This window comes from Chelonia mydas, chromosome 5 (assembly GCF_015237465.2).
Source record: "Chelonia mydas isolate rCheMyd1 chromosome 5, rCheMyd1.pri.v2, whole genome shotgun sequence".
In the NCBI taxonomy this organism is placed as follows: Eukaryota; Metazoa; Chordata; order Testudines; family Cheloniidae; genus Chelonia; species Chelonia mydas.
The window spans coordinates 74,108,022-74,128,192 of NC_051245.2; the positions used below are offsets into that span (position 1 = coordinate 74,108,022).

Here is a 20,171-nt window from a genome sequence, read left to right on the forward strand (position 1 = left end):
CTTTGTGTGCATATTGAACAGAATGGATGACAGAATGGAACCCTACAACACCCTATACAGAGGGACCATACCACAAAGAGCTCATTGCTTTTATATCTGTATTTTTCTGTCTGTCCTATTATATTAATATGTACAAACATGCACGTGCCGTAGCAGTTTTCTGGGCTCCTCAATCTGTAATCTGAGCAATGGTTTACTGCATTCACTGTTGTAAATCTTCGAATAAAATGGAATTTTTGACAGAGATCAAAAAAGTCCAAAAAGTGTTTGACTATTAGTAGTTTAACAAGAGATGAATCATTCAATTTCAGCCCCATAGGGGACACTTAATGTAGTTATAGAGCCTGCAGTATCATCTAGTTACTCTTGTCCTGTCAGTTGTCAAGCTGATATTTTAAATCAGTGAATGGAAATAGATTCCACTAAATGATTAATCAGGCAGTTAAAATATGCAACCTGTGATACACATCTTGTTAGGCTTGCTCCTTTTTACCCTTCTCCAAAACATATTTTCAGTTTCTTAGAAACATCTTTCATTGGTGAGGTACTTACACAAAATAAATAGCAATGAGTAGAAAATTATGCAGAAAAATGGACTTGGTCAGATGATGCTCTTCATAGCTTTCTAAGTAACGCAATAAGAAGGTGTTTGTAACCACCCCCATGTGTGTCATGTGTCTGCTTCAGATATGATCTATGGTTCTTTTTTTTCCTGGGAAAACAAAGTTGGAGTGAAATGAGCTTTTAATTAACTTTGGTAGTGGATATAATGTTCCGAATTTACAATGCTGGAGGTGAGGCTGGTCAATAATAAAAATGGGAAAGATTTTTCAAGAACATATCTTCAACAGTTGTAATTTTCTCTCTCCTTTATATGCTACTCGTTTTCTTTTTCTCCACTCTCATTGATGGTGCACATTTAAATGAGACACCTACCCAACTACAAGCAGAGGTTGAAGTACTGTGTGGTGTCAAATAATCACTTGTATATCTTCAATAAAATATCTGATATTATATCAATCAGCTGCAGAATTCTTTTCTCTTTGTAATAGTAGTATTAGATACATTGGGCATGAGCTCTATAGTTCCCCATGAGGGGTTTTGGCTATGAATATTCTGTGGGTGCTCTCTCTGTCCGTGGAATTCTCCTGGATTTTGGTGGTGGCTGTGTATGAGTAGGATGAGCTATTTTAGTTAAATTAGAGTATGTAAAATGTATCACTAACTTTGCAGCCTAGCAAGATCATATAACACAACGTTAACTATGCAATTCACATAGAGAATCTGACACATCAGAAAAGGGTAGACAAATAAACAGTGACAAGTTTTTAAAGTGCTTGTACACAAATGCTAGAAGTCTAAATAATAAGATGGGTGAACTAGAGTGCCTTGTGTTAAAGCAGGATATTGATATAATAGGCATGACAGAAACCTGGTGGAGTGAGGACAATCAATGGGACAATCAAATGTCCCATTGTAGAATCAAATGAAATACAAATCTTAAATGAATCCACATGTTCCATAGAATATCTATGGATAGTAATTCCATGCTCTAATAAGGATATAACAGTAGGGATCTCTTATCGACCACCTGACCAGGACAGTGATAGTGACAATGAAATGCTAAGGGAGATTAGAGAGGCTATCAAAATAAAAAACTCAATAATAGTGGGGAATTTTAATTATCCCCATATTGACTGGGTACATGTCACCTCAGGACAAAATGCAGAGACACAATTTCTCGATACTTTAAATGACTGCTTCTTGAAGCAGCTGGTACAGGAACGCAAAAGGGGAGAGGCAACTCTCAATCTAGTCCTGAGTGGAGCGCAGGATCTGGCTCAAGAGGTAACTATAACAGGACCGCTTAGAAATAGTGACCATAATATAACAACATTTAACATTCCTGTGGTAGGCAGAACACCTCAGCAGCCCAACACTGTGGCATTTAATTTCAGAAAGGGGAACTATGCAAAAATGAAGCGGTTAGTTAAACAGAAATTAAAAGGTACAGTGACTAGAGTGAAATCCCTGCAAGCTGCATGGACACTTTTCAAAGACACCATAATAGAGGTCCAACTTAAATGTATACCCCAAATTAAAAAACACAGTAAAAGAACTAAAAAAGAGCCACCATGGCTTAACAACCCTGTAAAAGAAGCTGTGAGAGATAAAAAGGCATCTTTTAAAAAGTGGAAGTCAGATCCTAGTGAGGTAAATAGAAAGGAGCATAAGCACTGCCAAATTAAATGTAAAAATATAATAAGAAAAGCCAAAACAGGCTTTGAAGAACAGCTAGCCAAAAACTTAAAAGGTAATAACAAAATGGTTTTTAACTACATCAGAAGCAGGAAGCCTGCTAAACAACCATTGGGGCCCCTGAACGATTGAGATACAAAAGGAGCACTTAAAGACGATAAAGTCATCGGGGAGAAACTAAATGAATTCTTTGCTTCAGTCTTCATGGCTGAGGATGTTAGGGAGATTCCCAAAGCTGAGCCATCTTTTGTAGGTGACAAATCTGAGGAATTGTCACAAATTGAAGTGTCACTAGAGGAGGTTTTGGAATTAACTGAGAAACTTAACAGTAACAAGTCACCAGGACCAGATGGCATTCACCCAAGAGTTCTGAAAGAACTCAAATGTGAAATTGCGGAACTATTAACCATGGTTTGTAACCTGTCCTTTAAATCAGGTACTGTACCCAATGACTGGAAGATAGTTAATGTAACGCCAATATTTAAGAAGGCCTCTAGAGGTGATCCTGGCAATTACAGACCGGTAAGACTAACGTCAGTACCGGGCAAATTAGTTAAGACAATAGTAAAGAATAAAATTGTCAGACACATAAATTGTTGCGCAAAAGTCAACATGGCTTCTGTAAAGGGAGATCGTGACTTACTAACCTATTAGAGTTCTTTGAGGGGGTCCAGTGGACATAGTGTACTTAGATTTCCAGAAAGCCTTTGACAAGGTCCCTCAACAAAGGCTCTTATGTAAATTAAGTTGTCATGGGATAAGAGGGAAGATCCTTTCACGAATTGAGGACTGGTTAAAAGACAGGGAACAAAGAGTAGGAATAAATGGTAAATTTCAGAATGGAGAGGGGTAACTAGTGGTGTGCCCCAAGGGTTGGTCCTAGGACCAATCCTATTCAACTTATTCATAAATGATCTGGAGAAAGGGGTAAACAGTGAGGTGGCAAAGTTTGCAGACGATACTAAACAGCTCACGATAGTTAAGACCAAAGCAGACTGTGAAGAACTTCAAAAAGATCTCACCAAACTAAGTGATTGGGCAACAAAATGGCAAATGAAATTTAATGTGGATAAATGTAAAGTAATGCACATTGGAAAAAATAACCCCAACTATACATCCAATATGATGGGGGCTAATTTAGCTACAACTAATCAGGAGAAAAATCTTGGAGTCATTGTGGATAGTTCTCTGAAGACGTCCATGCAGTGTGCAACGGCAGTCAAAAAAGCAAACAGGATGTTAGGAATCGTTAAAAAAGGGATAGAGAATAAGATGGAGAATATCTTATTGCCCTTATATAAATCCATGGTACGCCCACATCTTGAATACTATGTACAGATGTGGTCCCCTCATCTCAAAAAAGATATACTGGCATTATAAAAGGTTCAGAGAAGGGCAACTAAAGTGATTAGGGGTTTGGAACGGATCCCATATGAGGAAAGATGAAAGAGGCTAGGACTTTTCAGCTTGGAAAAGGGGACAAGGGGGGGATATGATAGAGGTATATACAATCATGAGTGGTGTGGAGAAAGTGAATAAGGAAAAGTTATTTACTTGTTCCCATAATATAAGAACTAGGGGCCACCAAATGAAATGAATGGGCAGCAGGTTTAAAACAAATAAAAGGAAGTTCTTCTTCACTCAGTGCACAGTCAACCCGTGGAACTCCTTGCCTGAGGAGGTTGTGAAGGCTAGGACTATAACAGGGTTTTAAAAGAGAACTAGATAAATTCATGGAGGTTGAGTCCATTAATGGCTATTAGCCAGGATGGGTAAGGAATGGTGTCCCCAGTCTCTGTTTGTCAGAGGGTGGAGCTGGATGGCAGGAGAGAGATCACACCTGTTAGGTTCACTCTCTCTGGGGCACCTAGCATTGGCCACTGTCGGTAGACAGGGTACTGGGCTGGATGGACCTTTTGTCTGACCCAGTATGGCCATTTTTATGTTCTTATGTTCAATGGAAAAGTCTTATGGTTTAAAGCACAGGACTGAGAGTCAGACCTTGATTCTAGTCTCAGCCCTACCACCAGCTCACTGTGAGAACTTGGGCAAGTCACTAAGGGCTTGTTTACAGAGTGTCTTAGTCCTTGCTGTCTGGAATGTAAATGCTAGTGCACACCAGTGTATTGTGCACTCACTGGGTCACATGGACCTTGTTGGTGCATGCAAAAAGTTCCCTAAGGCACGTTACTGTAGTCCTGTTTCAAATAGTACTACATTAATGTGCATTATGGAAATTTTAGTGCCCTCTAGCAGGGTCCACATGGGCCAGCTAGCACATAGCACGCTGGTGGGCATTAGAATCTACACTGCATCTAGTGGGGACAAGCCCTTAACCTCTTCTGTGCCTCAGTTTATCTATCTATAAAATGATAATACTTATGTCACAGGGGTGTTGAGATTTTCATGCTAATTTTTATGCTTTAGCATGCCTAAAAGTTGCCTGACGCTTCCCATTATAAGACCCTGTTTTCAGTTTCTTATAATTATGCCAAACTTTAGTTATTTGTGCTGAAATTTTTCAGGATGAGTGTCTGCTTCAGACTGAATTAATTTTTGGAAAGCTTCAGCAAAAATGGTTAAGCTGTTTCTCAGAATGAGATTTGGGACAAACACATTTGTTTGGACTATATTAAAAAAAATCATACAGCTGTTTTCTTGAGAAGCTTTAGCACCTCTATACTTTTAAACAGGAACTTGTAATTTGACAGGGGATTGCCCTGGGGTGAGGTACATGTCTGTTGCTCTGCTTATGAAATTCGACCCAAATCTAGCAGAGCTATAACTCTCCAAAAATCATAGTTTGTGCATGCTCAGTCAAGGCTTGTTAATTTGGCAGCTAAATTCTCCGGAGACTCCATCTCGGGGCTGAGCAGGACTTTGCATGCAATTTCTGCTGCTGGGGACCACAGTGACTGTGGACAGGGAGACTGTCCCCCTTCTCATATCCAGGCAGTCTGGAGAAGGAGGAGCAAGCAGCCTAAATTGATAGCAGTGAGGGGCTGGGGAAGGATGGAGGTAGAGGCCAAGATTAGGTAGGGAGCCAGAGAGGCACAGCAACAAGAGCATTTTGAGTTGGGACAGGCTAGGGGGATAGAAATGGGTGGGAAATGGGTATAGCAGCAAGGGGACACATGCTGGGTGAGAGGACATACTAGGGGAGTAGAGCAAAACAGTTTTGAAATCCAGCATTTGGATTTGAAGTGGTCATTCCTGAGACTCACCATTTGATTGCTGTCAAGCTAGTAACTCTGAAACCCACTGGCACAGGATACGTCCTATTACCCTCTCGTGGAGCGGTTCTCAAACTGTGGTTCAGGCCCCAAAGTGGGTTGTGACCCCGTTTTAATGGAGTCGCCTGGGCTGGCATTAGACTGGCTGGGGCCCGGGCCCGAAGCCTGAGTGCCACTGGCTGGGGCTCAGGCTTTGGCTTCAGGCTTCAGGCCTGGGCTGTGGGCTCATGTTACAGGCCCCCTACCCGGGGATGAAGCCCTTGGGCTTTGGTCCCCTTGCCTGCCGTGGTGGGGCTCAGGTTTCAGCTTTGCCTCCCACTCCAGAGCAGTGGGACTTGGGTGGGTTCAGGCTTCAGTCCCCACTTCTGGGGTCATGTAGTAATTTTTGTTGTCAGAAGGGGATCACGGTGCACTGAAGTTTGAGAGCCTCTGCTCTAGTGGCAGGCTCATGAGGAGGATAACAGATTCTTTTTTTAGCGTGTGTCAGTATGGACCCCACTGTAGGTCCTCAGTGTGTGAGAACTGGAAGTTTTTTTTTAATATCAGTATCTGTCAGGGCCGTGCACGTGCCCCGTGCTGCCTCATACTCCTGAACAAGGGCATAAAGGGCTGGGTGGTCACGATCCTCCCTCTTACCACTCATGATGGTGAGACGGAACCTGGCAAGTATCGAACCTGCTAGTTCTTAGCTCTGTCTGTCTTCTTCAAGACCCCCCAAAGTCTCCAGAATCAGCTCGGAGCAATCTGCTGTATTCAACAGCTGTGAATTATCCAACTCATCTGGACCAAACTCTACTGTTTTGACTCATCTGTATAAACCTCTCTGCACAGGGCTCCTTATCATGGTAGACTTGAAACTTGTGGTCTTCAAAGCCTGTCCATCCTGTGCTGGACTAATCCCACTCAAAGATGGACACAGTGGGGCCATGGCTCTCAACCTTTCCAGACTATTGTACCCCTTTCAGGAGTCTGATTTGTCTTGCGTTACCCCCAAGTTACACCTCATTGAAAAACTACTTGCTTACAAAATCAGACATAAAAATACAGAACGTCACAGCACACTACTACTGAAAAATTGCTTATTCTCTCATATTTACCATATAATTATAAATATTGTACTTTCTGCTCTATATACTATACACTGAAATGTATAAACAAGTCATCTGTATGAAATTTTAGTTTATACTGACTTCGCTAGTGCTTTTTATGTAGCCTGTTGTAAAACTAGGCAAATATCTAGATGAGTTGATGTACCTACTGGAAGGGCTGTGCATATCCCCATGGGTACATGTACCCCTCGTTGAGAACCACTGAAGTAGGGGAGTCACAACCAAATACTGAAATAGGTTATGAAGAATTTTGCCCTCTGAGTGGGTTATTCTAGAATTGTCTGAAATGGGACTTATTGAGGCTTTCTCTGATACCAACAGATACTGGTCTAGATGGACCAGCAGCCTTAAATGGTGTAACGGTTTCAGTATTTTATATTTGGAACTCTTTAGGCTCATGTGATGCTGAGAAGAGTTATCACCACGGCATTGCCCTTGGACCTCACTGTATGCTCCGTTCCCCCTCGGATTCCTTCGTCATTGGTACTGCTGTACCTCTTGCTAGTAGGCCACTGGTTAATTTTTTTCAAGCCCGGTTAGTATGAAATAGTGATTAGATCCCCAAAGAAAAAGCAAAAATAAAGGTATTTTCTTTAATTAGAATATGTAGTAATTATTTGTACATGGTGCTTCATTCCTTTGATAGCCCTTTCTTTATTTTAAATAAAACAAATCAATAAGGTGTACAAAAGTGGAAGGAATTTTTCAGAGGCTGGTATGTAACAGTTGGTAGCGCCATTTGGGAGGATGTGAAGATACAGCCATATAAAAGAGAAGATTCTGAAAAGAGCAGAGTGCTTGGAGGGGGGGAAATGGTTAAAAGACGAATGTTGATTCTCTGCCTTACTCTGTGAAGGGTGCTGTGCAGCATTCCCTGAAAACATGTACATTTACACTAACTTCAGAGGACAGCACAAGAAAGCCTCCTGGAAGCCGCAGGTGACTCTTGTTGTTTGTAGCATGAATAATTTGTTTCATGACGGAGAGAATGAAATGCTACTGTTGGCTCACAAATTCTGAGAGCATGCCAAGAAGATTTGCTTAAAAACAAAAGACAGTACAGGCAGAGTAGAGAGGAGTGAGGCCACTGCAAGGATGTGATGTTTTCTTAATTTGTCTGGAGGCTTTAGTAGTCAGAGAATGTTGCACTGTTAATTCTCTGAAATTGTGAAGTAAGCGAGCACCTAATAGCAAATTACTTAGAAAATTTATTAAATTTGATTATACCACTTTCAAGATGTGAGATTTTTACATTTCCTGGATTTATCCGTGTTGGGCAGCTAGAAATATAATTTTCTGAGTTCGGAGGCATAAAGATGATTGTGAATTTGGAGTACACTAGGATTTTTTCTGTATTATAAGATGGTGAATGGGGGAAGAATATATTGTGCTACTGGCCATTTTATTTACATACAGACCTCTTTCATCTCCACCAATCCTCCCCTTCATGTATTCAGTATGTATTATCAAAGTATGTACAAATATTTATTCCACTTTTAGTAAAGGTTCACAAACCTGGGTTAACTTTTCTGTTTAACTGATGTTCTAGCAGAGAAGAATTTTTGTATGTTGCTTGTGGTGCTGGCGGCGTTCGTGTTTTTAGGTGACAAAAAGTTATCTAAAACCACTCAGCTCACAGACTTGGTCCTGGTCCCAAAGGGTTTACAATCTAATTTTAGATCTAACAGACGTATCGTGGGATAAATGGGAAAAAAGGGATGGAGTGGGGTGAGGTAGGGCCAGAGTACTGTAATAAATCATGTAGTTAATTCATTTTGTCTTATTCATGTCTAGGTGGTAAAAACATTTTTTTAAACAATAATTGTTAAGGGCATGAAAAAAATAAGTCAAGGAGAAATTTCAGTGAAGACTTTAGTGTCTTGGTAGAGCAGACTTGGAATAACATTCCATGCATGGGGACCAGTGTTGAAAAGTAAATGTTATCTGGCTAAGTATAGATTGAGATTTCTTATAGTGAGTATCTCCTCAAAGAACTGAATAATTTTGTTCACTGGATTTTCACAAAAATATTCAGGCTCTTGGAAACCAGTTATAAGCTGCTTATACTGATTTATAAAATAGTTGTTTCACATATATCTCCTCCTCTAAGGTGAATAGAAAGATTTATTATCTGCAAAGTACATTAAAAAAAACTTATATTTGTACTGGCTTGTGTCATCAACCCATTCCTCCCTCTCATTACCTACCTTGCAAAAATAGGTGATTAACATAACTTTGAATGCTTAAGGCCCTGGTTCAGCAAAGTACTTAAATGGATATGCTTGAATTTAAGCATATGCTTAAGCCCATCCCTATTCATCTAGGCGCTTAAGCACGTACTTAAGGACTTCTCTAGATCAGAGCCTATATCGGTGCTATTAGCTGAACTAGAAACATTTTGGTGGCATGGGTAAGAGAGAGCTCTGTAGTACCCTTGTGGCAGAACACAACATCTGGAAATACATAGATCCAGAGTCTTGTTCTAGTTTTTTCCTGCATGAGGATGTTTGACTGCTGCTATTCATTAACAAAACTGTGATTTTGGGCATGTGTATTTTTTAGGCAAAGAAAAAGTTACACCCTCTCAGACAAAACTCTTCTTTCCAGACAGAAGGGAGAATGTATAAATGTATAGTTGGTTTCCTTTTCTGTTAGCTTTACCGGTGACCTTTATTGTAATCTGCAGGCAAGATTGAAAAATTGGCATGAACAGGTCGAATATCGCCTTTCCTTTTGTGATCTGGCAGAACTCCTACATTGTTAGGAAATGAGACTTGACAGTTTATTATTAATTGGAGAACAATCTAACCATGTTATGACTGACTTCAATCTAATACCCCAAATCAACTGACTCTTGTCAAACTCCAAGGATGGATCACTTTTTTTATGTTATCACTGGAGACTTCAGGAAATGCTGTCATCATTGTCGGGACGTAGAAAGCGAAGATAACGGGATTTTTTAAAATCTGCTTTTGTTTTGGAATACTATTCATATAATGAAGTAATACAAAAGACTGCTTTCAGTGAAAAGAAATTGTTGACAGGTCTAACTTGGCTGCATTAAACCTCAGCTGTGTTTTATCCAGTTACGTCTTATGCTTTTTGTTACTGAGAACATTTCTATTAAGATGAATGTTGAAGAAAAGGTAAAACACTTTAATGCTTTTGATTTTTGATCAAATGTATTGATTGCATTTAATGTTCTGAACCTAGTTATTTCTAAACATTACTTGGTAGTTTTTATAAGAAGTAAACATGTCATGTTTTGACTTTAGTTGCTTTTTTTTTTTTTTAAAGTGTGGATTATAAAAATTCTCTCCCACTTTTCTCTTCAACTCAAGCACCACTTCATATGGAGGTACTGGTTGCAGCTACATAGCTAAATTTGAGTCAAGTTTTGCACTTAAAGTAGGCATTTAATGTTCTTGTTATGTATGAAAAATAAAATATAGGCTCCCCCAAATTATTTTTTGAGTATATAATGATTTTTCCAATAATTTACAAGTAAATCTGTTAATTAGTTTGATTTAAAAGTAATTAAAAATAGGTCCTTTAAGAAATTTAGCAGAAAAGTAGCAGAATAGCAGATACTGAAACTTCCCATTTAGTTATAACTCATTGAATTCTTTTACACAGGCCACATGTGAACATTTTAGGATTAAGGGTATTTTTTTGCTATTATTCTTCAGCCTCTTTTGTAATGGAGAATAATTTCAAATTCAGAGAATTCCATGAAGCACTGCTCTTTTTCAAAACGGCTGTAATCTCCTACTGTTGTTAATGTGACTGAGGCCACATGCTGCTTTCTTTCAAAATGACTGCCATCTGCCTTTGATCACAATGGCATCCAGGCTACAGATTACTCCTAATAAAGACACCCACTGTTTCAGCTAATCTGCTTCTCACATTGCTCCTCTCTACTTCCTGGCAGTAGGGGGTGCCATCAACACAGCTTGACTTTGCTCATCTCACAGAACCAGATATACCAGCCTCTTATGGACAGTGTGGTCCAAATTCTCCTCCCCTGTCCCCGCAGCAAGTTAGTCCTGCCTTCTCATTTGTAGAGCTTAATGTAGTAGTTAAAACTTGACAGTTGTGTGTTTGTACCTTTGACTATTAGGCCTTGTCTACACTACACAGTTTTGTTGACATAAGTCAGCTGTTGTAGACAAAACAGTGGAGGTGAACACACAGAAATGCTCCTTCCATCGATGTAACTCCCCTGCTACGCCGACATAATAAATCCACTTTGACAAGAGGCATAAGGCTTATGTTGATGTAGTTAGGGCCACATGGTGTCTATGTAGACACTGCGTTCCTTACATCGGCTGTTGGCTATCATTGCTGCCGGGACTTCACTCCAAGCCGGGCTGCCACCCAGACTCCCAGCTTGGGCTGCCACCTGGGCTCTCCATCCCCACTGGGGGCCCTACTGCCCCATGGGGTCCTGGCTTCCTGTCGGGAGCATGGCAGCTGGCTGGACTCTGGGTGTGGGTCTCGGATGGGAGCGCGGAGGGGCTGCTGCGGGGCTGAAGCCTGGACCCATGAATCCAGTTGCCCCCATGAAGCTAAAGCTGGGAGCTGCAGGGCTGAATCCTGGAGCCCCAAGCCCTGGTTCCCCTACAAGGCTAAAGCAGAGAGCTGCCATGTAGGAGCCAGGGACTGAAGCCCTCAGCTCAGGTGCCCCACGTGGTCTGAAGCCCTGCTCCCCAGCGGGGCTGTAGCCCAAGCCCATATTCCAGCTTCATCCCCAAGAGGTGGGGCTCAGGCTTCTGGGTCAGCACCTGGGGTGGGGGCCACTCAGCCTGTAGGACAGCCTAAATGCCTTCTGGCCCAGCGCTGGCTCTGCCACTGGAGACCTTGCATGTGAAGGCTCGCTCCTTGGTTTCTGAGTGTGATGCCACCCTGGCAGTTTATGTAGCTCCATTTGCTGGGTGTGTCAAGGCTGATTCCCCACTCTGGCACTTTGAGTGCAGAAGGTGGGGGCCCACAAGGATTCTAAAAATTAATACTGGCCACTCCGGGCTTGTATTAAACTCCCAAGGTTACAGCTTCTCTCTGACCTTGGATGGTACATGCTGCCACCACCCGAGTGCAGAACCCCTTTGAGATCCCAGGATGGCAAATTTGGGAATTCCTTCCTGTGGGGTACCTTTTCACCCCTGCTCCGGGGAAGAGCTAAGAAAGAGGTGGGGGGGAAGAAATCAGTTTTTGCCACCAGCTAATTAAACAACATGTGCACAAACCTCTTAAGACACACAAATCCAATTCTGTTAATAAAAAAAGGTAATTTTTTTTAATTAAAAAAAAGAGAGAAAGAAAATGCATCTGGGAACTTGGGCATTTGCTAGATTTAAAAAAAAAAAGTAAAAGAATTAAGCATCAAGAATAGCTTTCTTGAGGTCCAGTTTAAAGGTTACAAGGAAAACAAAAAGCACCTAGGGTTAGCACACAGGAATCCACAAGCCATAAAGAAATAAGAGATAAATCTCATCGCGTCTTCCTAGACATTTCCTGATCCACTTACATATCTGGGGTTTCAAATGAGTAGTTTCTAGGTATGATACTGATGGGTTTTCATACCTGGTCCAAGCTTCTTACAACATAAGTGCTGCCCTGTCCCCTTCTCCCCGGGAGAACAACCGCAGACAGACAAAGGGGAAGTTTTTTCCCCAATTTTAAAGAGTTCTATCCTTCCCATTGGCTTTTTTGGTCAGGTGCCCACTCACTTTCTTTTACCTATGCATAGCAGTGAGACTTTTAACCCCTTACAGGTAAAGCAAGTAGAGAACAGCTATTAAGAGGGATTTTATAGCTAACTGGCTGGCTGGGTGTCCATAAAAGGGAGGTACCCCTCCCCCCTTCATTTATCACAGGATGTAAAGGAGCAGTTTCAGCGGGAATAGGGCAAGTTACACAGCACAGGGAAAACTGTTGTAATCATAAACAGTATATATCAGACATGGTTACATTTTGAATTAGACTATCAGCTTCAAATTGAATTCGACCATCAGCTTGATTTAGTTGGGGATTGGTCCTTGATTTTGTTGGGGATTGAGCAGGGGGTTGGACTAGATGACCTCCTGAGGTCCCTTCCAACCCTGATATTCTATGAAAACAACAAGAGCGATGATACCAAATTTCCTTAAACAAGTTCAACCACCGTAAGGGGTGAAGAAGACCAAGGAGGTGATGAGAGTAAGTAACATAAAGCCATTATTAACCTTGCAAAATTTAGGAAATATGAAGACAACTATTTGAATTTCAGTTTTATTTGTTCTGGAAGTGGAGATATACCTCAACCACAGTGTGTAATTTGTGCACAAGTACTGACCAGTGAATGTTTGAAACCCTCCCAATTATAGAGACACTTAATTACAAAGCATGACATGCATAAGGATAAGCATCGTTCATTTTTTGAGCGAAAGGCCAAGGAACTGCTTGATTCTAAAGGAGTAATGGAATTCACAACTACTGTAGAATAAAAGCTTTTAAAGTCATCCTACGTAGTGGCTCATAAAATTGCTCAAACAAAAAAATTACATACAATCACTGGGACTTTGATAATGCCATGTGTTATTGAAATAACGAAGTGTATGGGTAGAAGAAGGCCAAGGTATTGACAATAATACCAAATGACTGTCAAATGATGGATCACTTCTGTGTCAGAAGACATAGTTTCACAGTGTATTGATCAGTTGAGTGTCAATGAATTTGCTATTCAATTAGCTGAATCCACAGACATTTCATAAATGTCCCATTTACTTGCCTATGTTCGGTATGTGTGGAATAAGGAAATAAAGGAAGACTTTTTGTTTTGCAAATTAGCAGATTAGCTGGACTAATTGCATCAGGGTCTGCACTGATGGAGCTGCAGCAATGACTGGAAAGTATTCCGGTGTTGTTTACGCTATTTGGACACACTGTTTGTTTTTACAATGAGAGCTGCTTGCTGCAAAAGATATTGAACCAGGTCTTCACAGTGTTCTGAACACAGCAGTAACACTCGTTAATTTTATTAAATCCAGAGCAACAAACTCCAGGTGTTTTGCTGCACTTTGTGAGGAAGTGGATACAGAGCACCATTCCTTGCTCATGCATACAGAGGTGAAATGGCTATCTCGAGGCAGAATGCTTCCCCATATATTTAATCTCAAGGAAGAGTTATTTACTTTCTTAGCTGATACTATTCAGTGACGTACCAAGTCCAGATGCAGTTCTTGGCACTCTTCCCTGCATCTTTGGCAGTTTTTTCTGTACAGTGGCAGGTATTGAAAATAGCATGAAACATGTAATTTATATTTTTTCCTTGTTATAGATTGCAATATCAGAACACCAGCTATGCAGATTGTGATGAATTCCTCCCACAATCACAGGTTGCATGTGGCTTGTGCCAGATTTTTTACCAACCCGGACTAATTTTCCAGTTTTGGTTTTCTGTTTCCACAGGCTGCCTTGTATAGGCTCAGTGGGGATTGGAATCCTTTACACATTGATCCTGGTTTTGCTGCTCTTGGAGGTGAGCTTCGAGGAACACTACTCTTTTTATTTTTTTTTTTAAATAGTGCTAGGGTTGGGAATGATTTAGTATTAGGTGAAAATAATATTTTTAAGTTTGTCGTTTAGTCAACACATTTGAGGGATTTTGTAAAAAAAACAAACATGCCCCACAACCTTTTTAATGTCTCCTCTTAAAGCTTAACATTATTTTGACTAACAAAGGGAACATTTAATGTGTAGCACTTCACTTTTTTTTAAGCATTGCTGCTTTTGGCTACAGTTTATGTACAATCTTTTTTTTTCCCCTGAAGGAAAGCTGGTCTTCCATCTTTCAGCTGGAATTCCCTTGCGTCCCATTCTGCCACTCTCCCTAGTTTCCTCTTAATTTAAAGTCTATAATCTGCAGTTTACCATCTTAGTTCAAAAAGTTGAGGTGATACCGTTTTGAAGTCACTTCTACGAAACCGTTCAGAGAACTGCCATTATCCCATAGAGTTGGTCAGCTTGAGAATTTGGCATGCCAAACTAACACCAGGAGTTATTTGTTGATGATATTGCCTGGGGTGGAATGTAATCTAATTACCTAAGAACTATGAGTTTTTACAAACACCTTACTGGTAGTACAGCAGTGCCTTTGCTCAAAGAGATAAGAGTTTGAGTCGGGGTGGCTTATTCACACCCCTGAGCAACATAAATTATACCGACCCAAGTGGTAGTGTGTACAAGGCCCCCTCCCTTTCTGTCTCTCTATAAAATAATATTTGCATGGATATTGAGACATATTAGCAGGAGAGTCCTGTAATCCCCTCCCAGTGTTAATACACCAGATTCCCAGCCTCTCCTCATTCTCCTCAATTCAGATCCCTCCTAAAGACTCCCTGCTTTCAAAAACACTAGTGCATATTAGTATTCTCTCCACCTCAACGACGAAAAAAGGAGACATTTAAGTTACCTCTGAGTCTCCCTGTTCATCTTGCTATAGCTGTGTCTCACTTTTAGACAATAAGCGTCTCAGGGGGCAGGGACTTTTGTTATTGTGTTTTGTACAGCACTGCACTGATTGTTGGTAGTTTACCTTTATTGGTTTATTATTTGTTTATTAAATTTCACTACAGTCCATGAGGAGATTGTACTGATCCACTTAATTGTGGGGTTTGTGTTGCTCAGCAGCTGATGATAATGCAGGTTGGATATTTAAATAGAATCGTACAGTTCCACTCAGAGTGGCCTTGGGGAGAGACTGTTTTCTCTGTAAAAAGAAAAGGAGTACTTGTGGCACCTTAGAGACTAACCAGTTTATTTGAGCATATGAGCTTTCGTGAGCTACAGCTCACTTCATCGGATGCATAGCATATCGTGGAAACTGCAGAAGACATTATATACACACAGAGACCATGAAACAAAACTTCCTCCCACCTCACTCCCCCGCTGGCAACAGCTTATCTAAAGTGATCCTCAAGTAGAGCCATTTCCAGCACAAATCCAGGTTTTCTCACCCTTCCTCCCCCCCCCCCCCCCCCCCCACACACACACATACAAACTCACTCTCCTGCTGGCAACAGCCCATCCCCCTTTGAAACCCCTCTTTATAATGCGCATGATAATCAAGGTGGGTCACCTCCAGCACTAATCCAGGTTTTCTCACCCCCCCCCCCACACCCCCCCCCCTTTTTTTTTTTTCCCCAAAAACCACACACACAAACTCATTCTCCTGCTGGCAACAGCTCATCTTACAATGTGCACAGCAATAATCCAAGTTTAACCAGAACGTCTTGGGGGGGGGTTTGCAGGAAAAAAACAAGGGGAGACAGGCTACCTTGCATAATGACTTAGCCACTCCCAGTCTCTATTCAAGCCCAAATTAATAGTATCCAATTTGCAAATGAATTCCAATTCAGCAGTTTCTCGCTGGAGTCTGGATTTGAAGTTTTTTTGCTTTAAGATAGCGACCCTCATGTCTGTGATTGCGTGACCAGAGAGATTGAAGTGTTCTCCGACTGGTTTATGAATGTTATAATTCTTGACATCTGATTTGTGTCCATTTATTCTTTTACGTAGAGACTGTCCAGTTTGACCAATGTACATGGCAGAGGGGCATTGCTGGCACATATCACATTGGTGGATGTGCAGGTGAACGAGCCTCTGATAGTGTGGCTGATGTTGTTAGGCCCTGTGATGGTGTCCCCTGAATAGATATGTGGGCACAGTTGGCAACGGGCTTTGTTGCAAGGATAGGTTCCTGGGCTAGTGGTTCTGTTGTGTGGTATGTGGTTGTTGGTGAGTATTCGCTTCAGGTTGGGGGGCTGTCTGTAGGCAAGGACTGGCCTTTCTCCCAAGATTTGTGAGAGTGTTGGGTCATCCTTCAGGATAGGTTGTAGATCCTTATTAGTGCTGGAGGTGACCCACCTTGATTATCATGCGCATTATAAAGAGGGGTTTCAAAGGGGGATGGGCTGTTGCCAGCAGGAGAGTGAGTTTGTATGTGTGTGGGGGGGGGGGGGGGGGAAGGGTGAGAAAACCTGGATTTGTGCTGGAAATGGCTCTACTTGAGGATCACTTTAGATAAGCTGTTGCCAGCGGGGGAGTGAGGTGGGAGGAAGTTTTGTTTCATGGTCTCTGTGTGTATATAATGTCTTCTGCAGTTTCCACGATATGCTATGCATCCGATGAAGTGAGCTGTAGCTCACGAAAGCTCATATGCTCAAATAAACTGGTTAGTCTCTAAGGTGCCACAAGTACTCCTTTTCTTTTTACGAATACAGACTAACACGGCTGTTACTCTGAAACCTGTTTTCTCTGTGAGTAACCACCTATGTTAACATGTTGAGGGCCCAATATTAAGACAACATCCTTACAAAAGAAGAGAAATCACAGATTGCTCTACTCCTTTGCTGCCACAAACTCAGAGTTGCACATAGTGCAAGTAGTCTTTTGAAAAGCCAAATTAACATGGTAGCTGAGAATATCTGTTAATTTGACAGAACCTAAAGAACGGCCACATTGCATTTGAGACAAGGATTTGGTCAGTTCCTTACCCATGTGTGTAAATTAAATAGAAATGTATGGAAAACATACCTGAACAGATTTTCAACAAGTGTTCTCTTAAATTTTACAGTGAATTTGCTTTGGACAAGCTTTTTGTTTTAGCTTTCTATGAGCACTTTAAATGATCAAGTTTTTCTTTCACAAATGCATACAGAAAGCAAATGTTAAGCTTATGTGCTTAGGCATTTGAGGATAATGAATTTGAAACTCACAAATATTGTCACAGAAGGGGTATTTTTATATAATATTTATGCACGTATGTGGTCCCCATAACGGTACCATCTGAGCAACTCCCAAGTATTGAAGCACGAGAGATCAGTATTATTTCACTTCTTGCTCACTTTTATTCTAGTCTGTAGGAGAAATAGCTTGATTGGTTTGTAGGTTACTGAGTGCTTGTTAGTATTGGTGTGTTTGTGAAGAAAGCAATGAAGGGAAGCAAAACTGAAGAAATGAAAGTGGTTTCTCTCTTGCATAAATGAGTTCCACAGTTTAAGTTCAGCTCTTGTGAAAGTTCTGTATCCTGCACTCATGAACTGCCTCATATTGAATGACTGATTCTCTGTTCCAGTACAACATTGCTGGCATGGGAGGTTATGATTATGTATTGCAGGACCAAGACCTCAAATTGGACACTTGAGTGGGGAGTCAGTTTAGAGAGAGAAACATCAAGGTTCACACTAACCTGTATCACTAAGCAAACAGGCTTCTGCATTTTGTACCAGCTGGAATGTTTTCAGGACATGGAACTTCATTCCTCCCTCTGTTTGCCACACTGGCTCCCACTCCCAGTGATCTTGCAAGTATGAGTTGTGATAATCAAGCCTAAAGGTCAAAATCAGTGTCTAATAGGATAGGTTTCAGAGTAGCAGCCATGTTAGTCTGTATCTGCAAAAAGAACAGGAGTACTTGTGAGACTTAGAGACTAACACATTTATTTGAGCATAAGCTTTCGTGGGCTACGGCTCTCTTCATCAGATGCATAGAATGGAACATATAGTAAGAAGATTATATATATATATATATATAGGAACATATAGTAAGAGGATATATATACTTCCACCTTTTCATGTTCTCTCTCTCTCTGTGTATATACAGACATACACACATACAGAGAACATGAAAAGGTAGAAGTAGCCATACCAGCTGTAAGAGGCTAATTAATTAAGATGAGCTATTATCAGCAGCAGAAAAAAAACCTTTGTAGTGATAATCCCATTTAGACAGTTGACAAGAAGGTGCGAAATAAATTCAATATGTGTAATGATCCAGCCACTCCCCATCTCTATTCAAACCGAAGTTAATGGTATCTAGTTTGCATATTAATTCAAGCTCAGCAGTTTCTCATTGGACTCTGTTTCTGAAGCTTTTCTGTTGCGAAATTGCCACCTTCAAGTCTGTTACTGAGTGACCAGAGAGGTTGAAGTGTTTTCCTTCCGGTTTTTGAATGTTATGATTCCTGATGTTAGACTTGTGTCCATTTATTCTTTTGCATAGAGACTGTCCAGTTTGGCCAATGTACATGGTAGAGGGGCACTGCTGACACATGGTGGCATATATCACATTGGTAGATGTGCAGGTGAACGAGCCCCTGATGGTGTGGCTAATGTGATTAGGTCCTATGATGGTGTCACTTGAATAAATATGTGGACAGAGTTGGCATCGGGCTTTGTTGCAAGGATAGGTTCCTGGGTTAGTGTTTTTGGTGTGTGGTTGCTGGAGAGTATTTGCTTCAGGTTGGGGGGCTGTCTGCAAGCGAGGACTAGTCTGTCTCCCAAGATCTGTGAGAGTGAGGGATCATTTTTCAGGATAGGTTGTAAATCTTTGATGATGCGCTGGAGAGGTTTTAGTTGGGGGCTGAAGGTGGCAGCTAGTGGTGTTCTGTTATTTTCTTTGTCGGGCCTGTCCTGCAGTAGGTGACTTCTGGGTACTCTTCTGGCTCTGTCAATCTGTTTTTTCACTTCAGCAGGTGGGCAATGTAGTTTTAAGAATGCTAGATAGAGGTCTTGTAGGTGTTTATCGCTGTCTGAGGGATTGGAGCAAATGCGGTTGTATCGTAGAGCTTGGCTTTGTCTACATTTGTCTTTCACCTGTAGACAATGGATCGTGTGGTGTATCCTGGATGGAAACTGGAGGCATGTAGGTAAGTATAGCGGTCAGTAGATTTCCGTATAGGGTGGTGTTTATGTGACCATTGCTTATTAGCACAGTAGTGTCCAGGAAATGGACTGCTTATGTGGATTGGTCTAGGCTGAGGTTGATGGTGGGATGGAAATTGTTGAAATCATGGTGGAATTCCTCAAGGGCTTCTTTTCCGTGGTTCCAGATGACGATGTCGTCAATGTAGCGCAAGCAGAGTAGGGGCGTTAGGGGACGAGAGCTTAGGAAGCGTTGTTCTAAGTCAGCCGTAAAAATGTTGGCATACTGTGGGGCCATGCAGGTACCCATAGAAGTGTCGCTGATTTGAAGGTATATATTGTCCCCAAATGTGAAATAATTGTGGGTGAGGACAAAATCGCAAAGGTCAGCCACCAGGTTTGCTGTGACAGTATCGGGGATTCTGTTCCTGGTCGCTTGTCGTCCATCTTTGTGTGGAATGTTGGTTTAGAGGGCTTTTACATCCATAGTGGCCAGGATGGTGTTTTCTGGGATAGGATAGGCTGCTTCTTCTGACCATGTAGGTCTGGCTCCTAGGCCAATGGGAGCTGGGGGGAGCGGTGCCTGCGGGCAAGAGCAGCGTGCACAGAGTCTCCTGCCCCCAGCCCCACCTACTAGCACTGGACCTGCTGCCCGCTTCTCGCACATGTGCAATGCGGTGTCAGGACAGGCAGGCTTAGTTGCCCCCCCGCTGTGCTGCTGCCTGGGAGCTGCGTGAGGTAATCCCGTGCACCAAGCTCGAGCCCTAGCCCTCAGCCCCCCCAAACCTGGAGCCCCTTCTGCACCCCCAGCCCAGAGCCTTCTCACACACCCCGCACCCAACCCTGTGCCCCAGCCCAAAGCCCTCTCCCAAACCCTGAACCCCACA

General features: G+C 41.8%; 1 protein-coding gene across 3 annotated transcripts in view; it reads left to right on the plus strand.

The window, feature by feature from the left end:
* HSD17B4 (hydroxysteroid 17-beta dehydrogenase 4) overlaps positions 1 to 20,171 on the plus strand; it is a 128,801-nt gene that overhangs the window by 71,036 nt on the left and 37,594 nt on the right. For all 3 annotated transcript variants that reach the window (XM_037901600.2, XM_037901601.2, XM_037901602.1), the window contains one exon: positions 14,051 to 14,120. In XM_037901600.2, the coding sequence (XP_037757528.1) occupies positions 14,051 to 14,120 (70 nt within the window). The remainder of the gene's footprint in view (positions 1 to 14,050; positions 14,121 to 20,171) is intronic.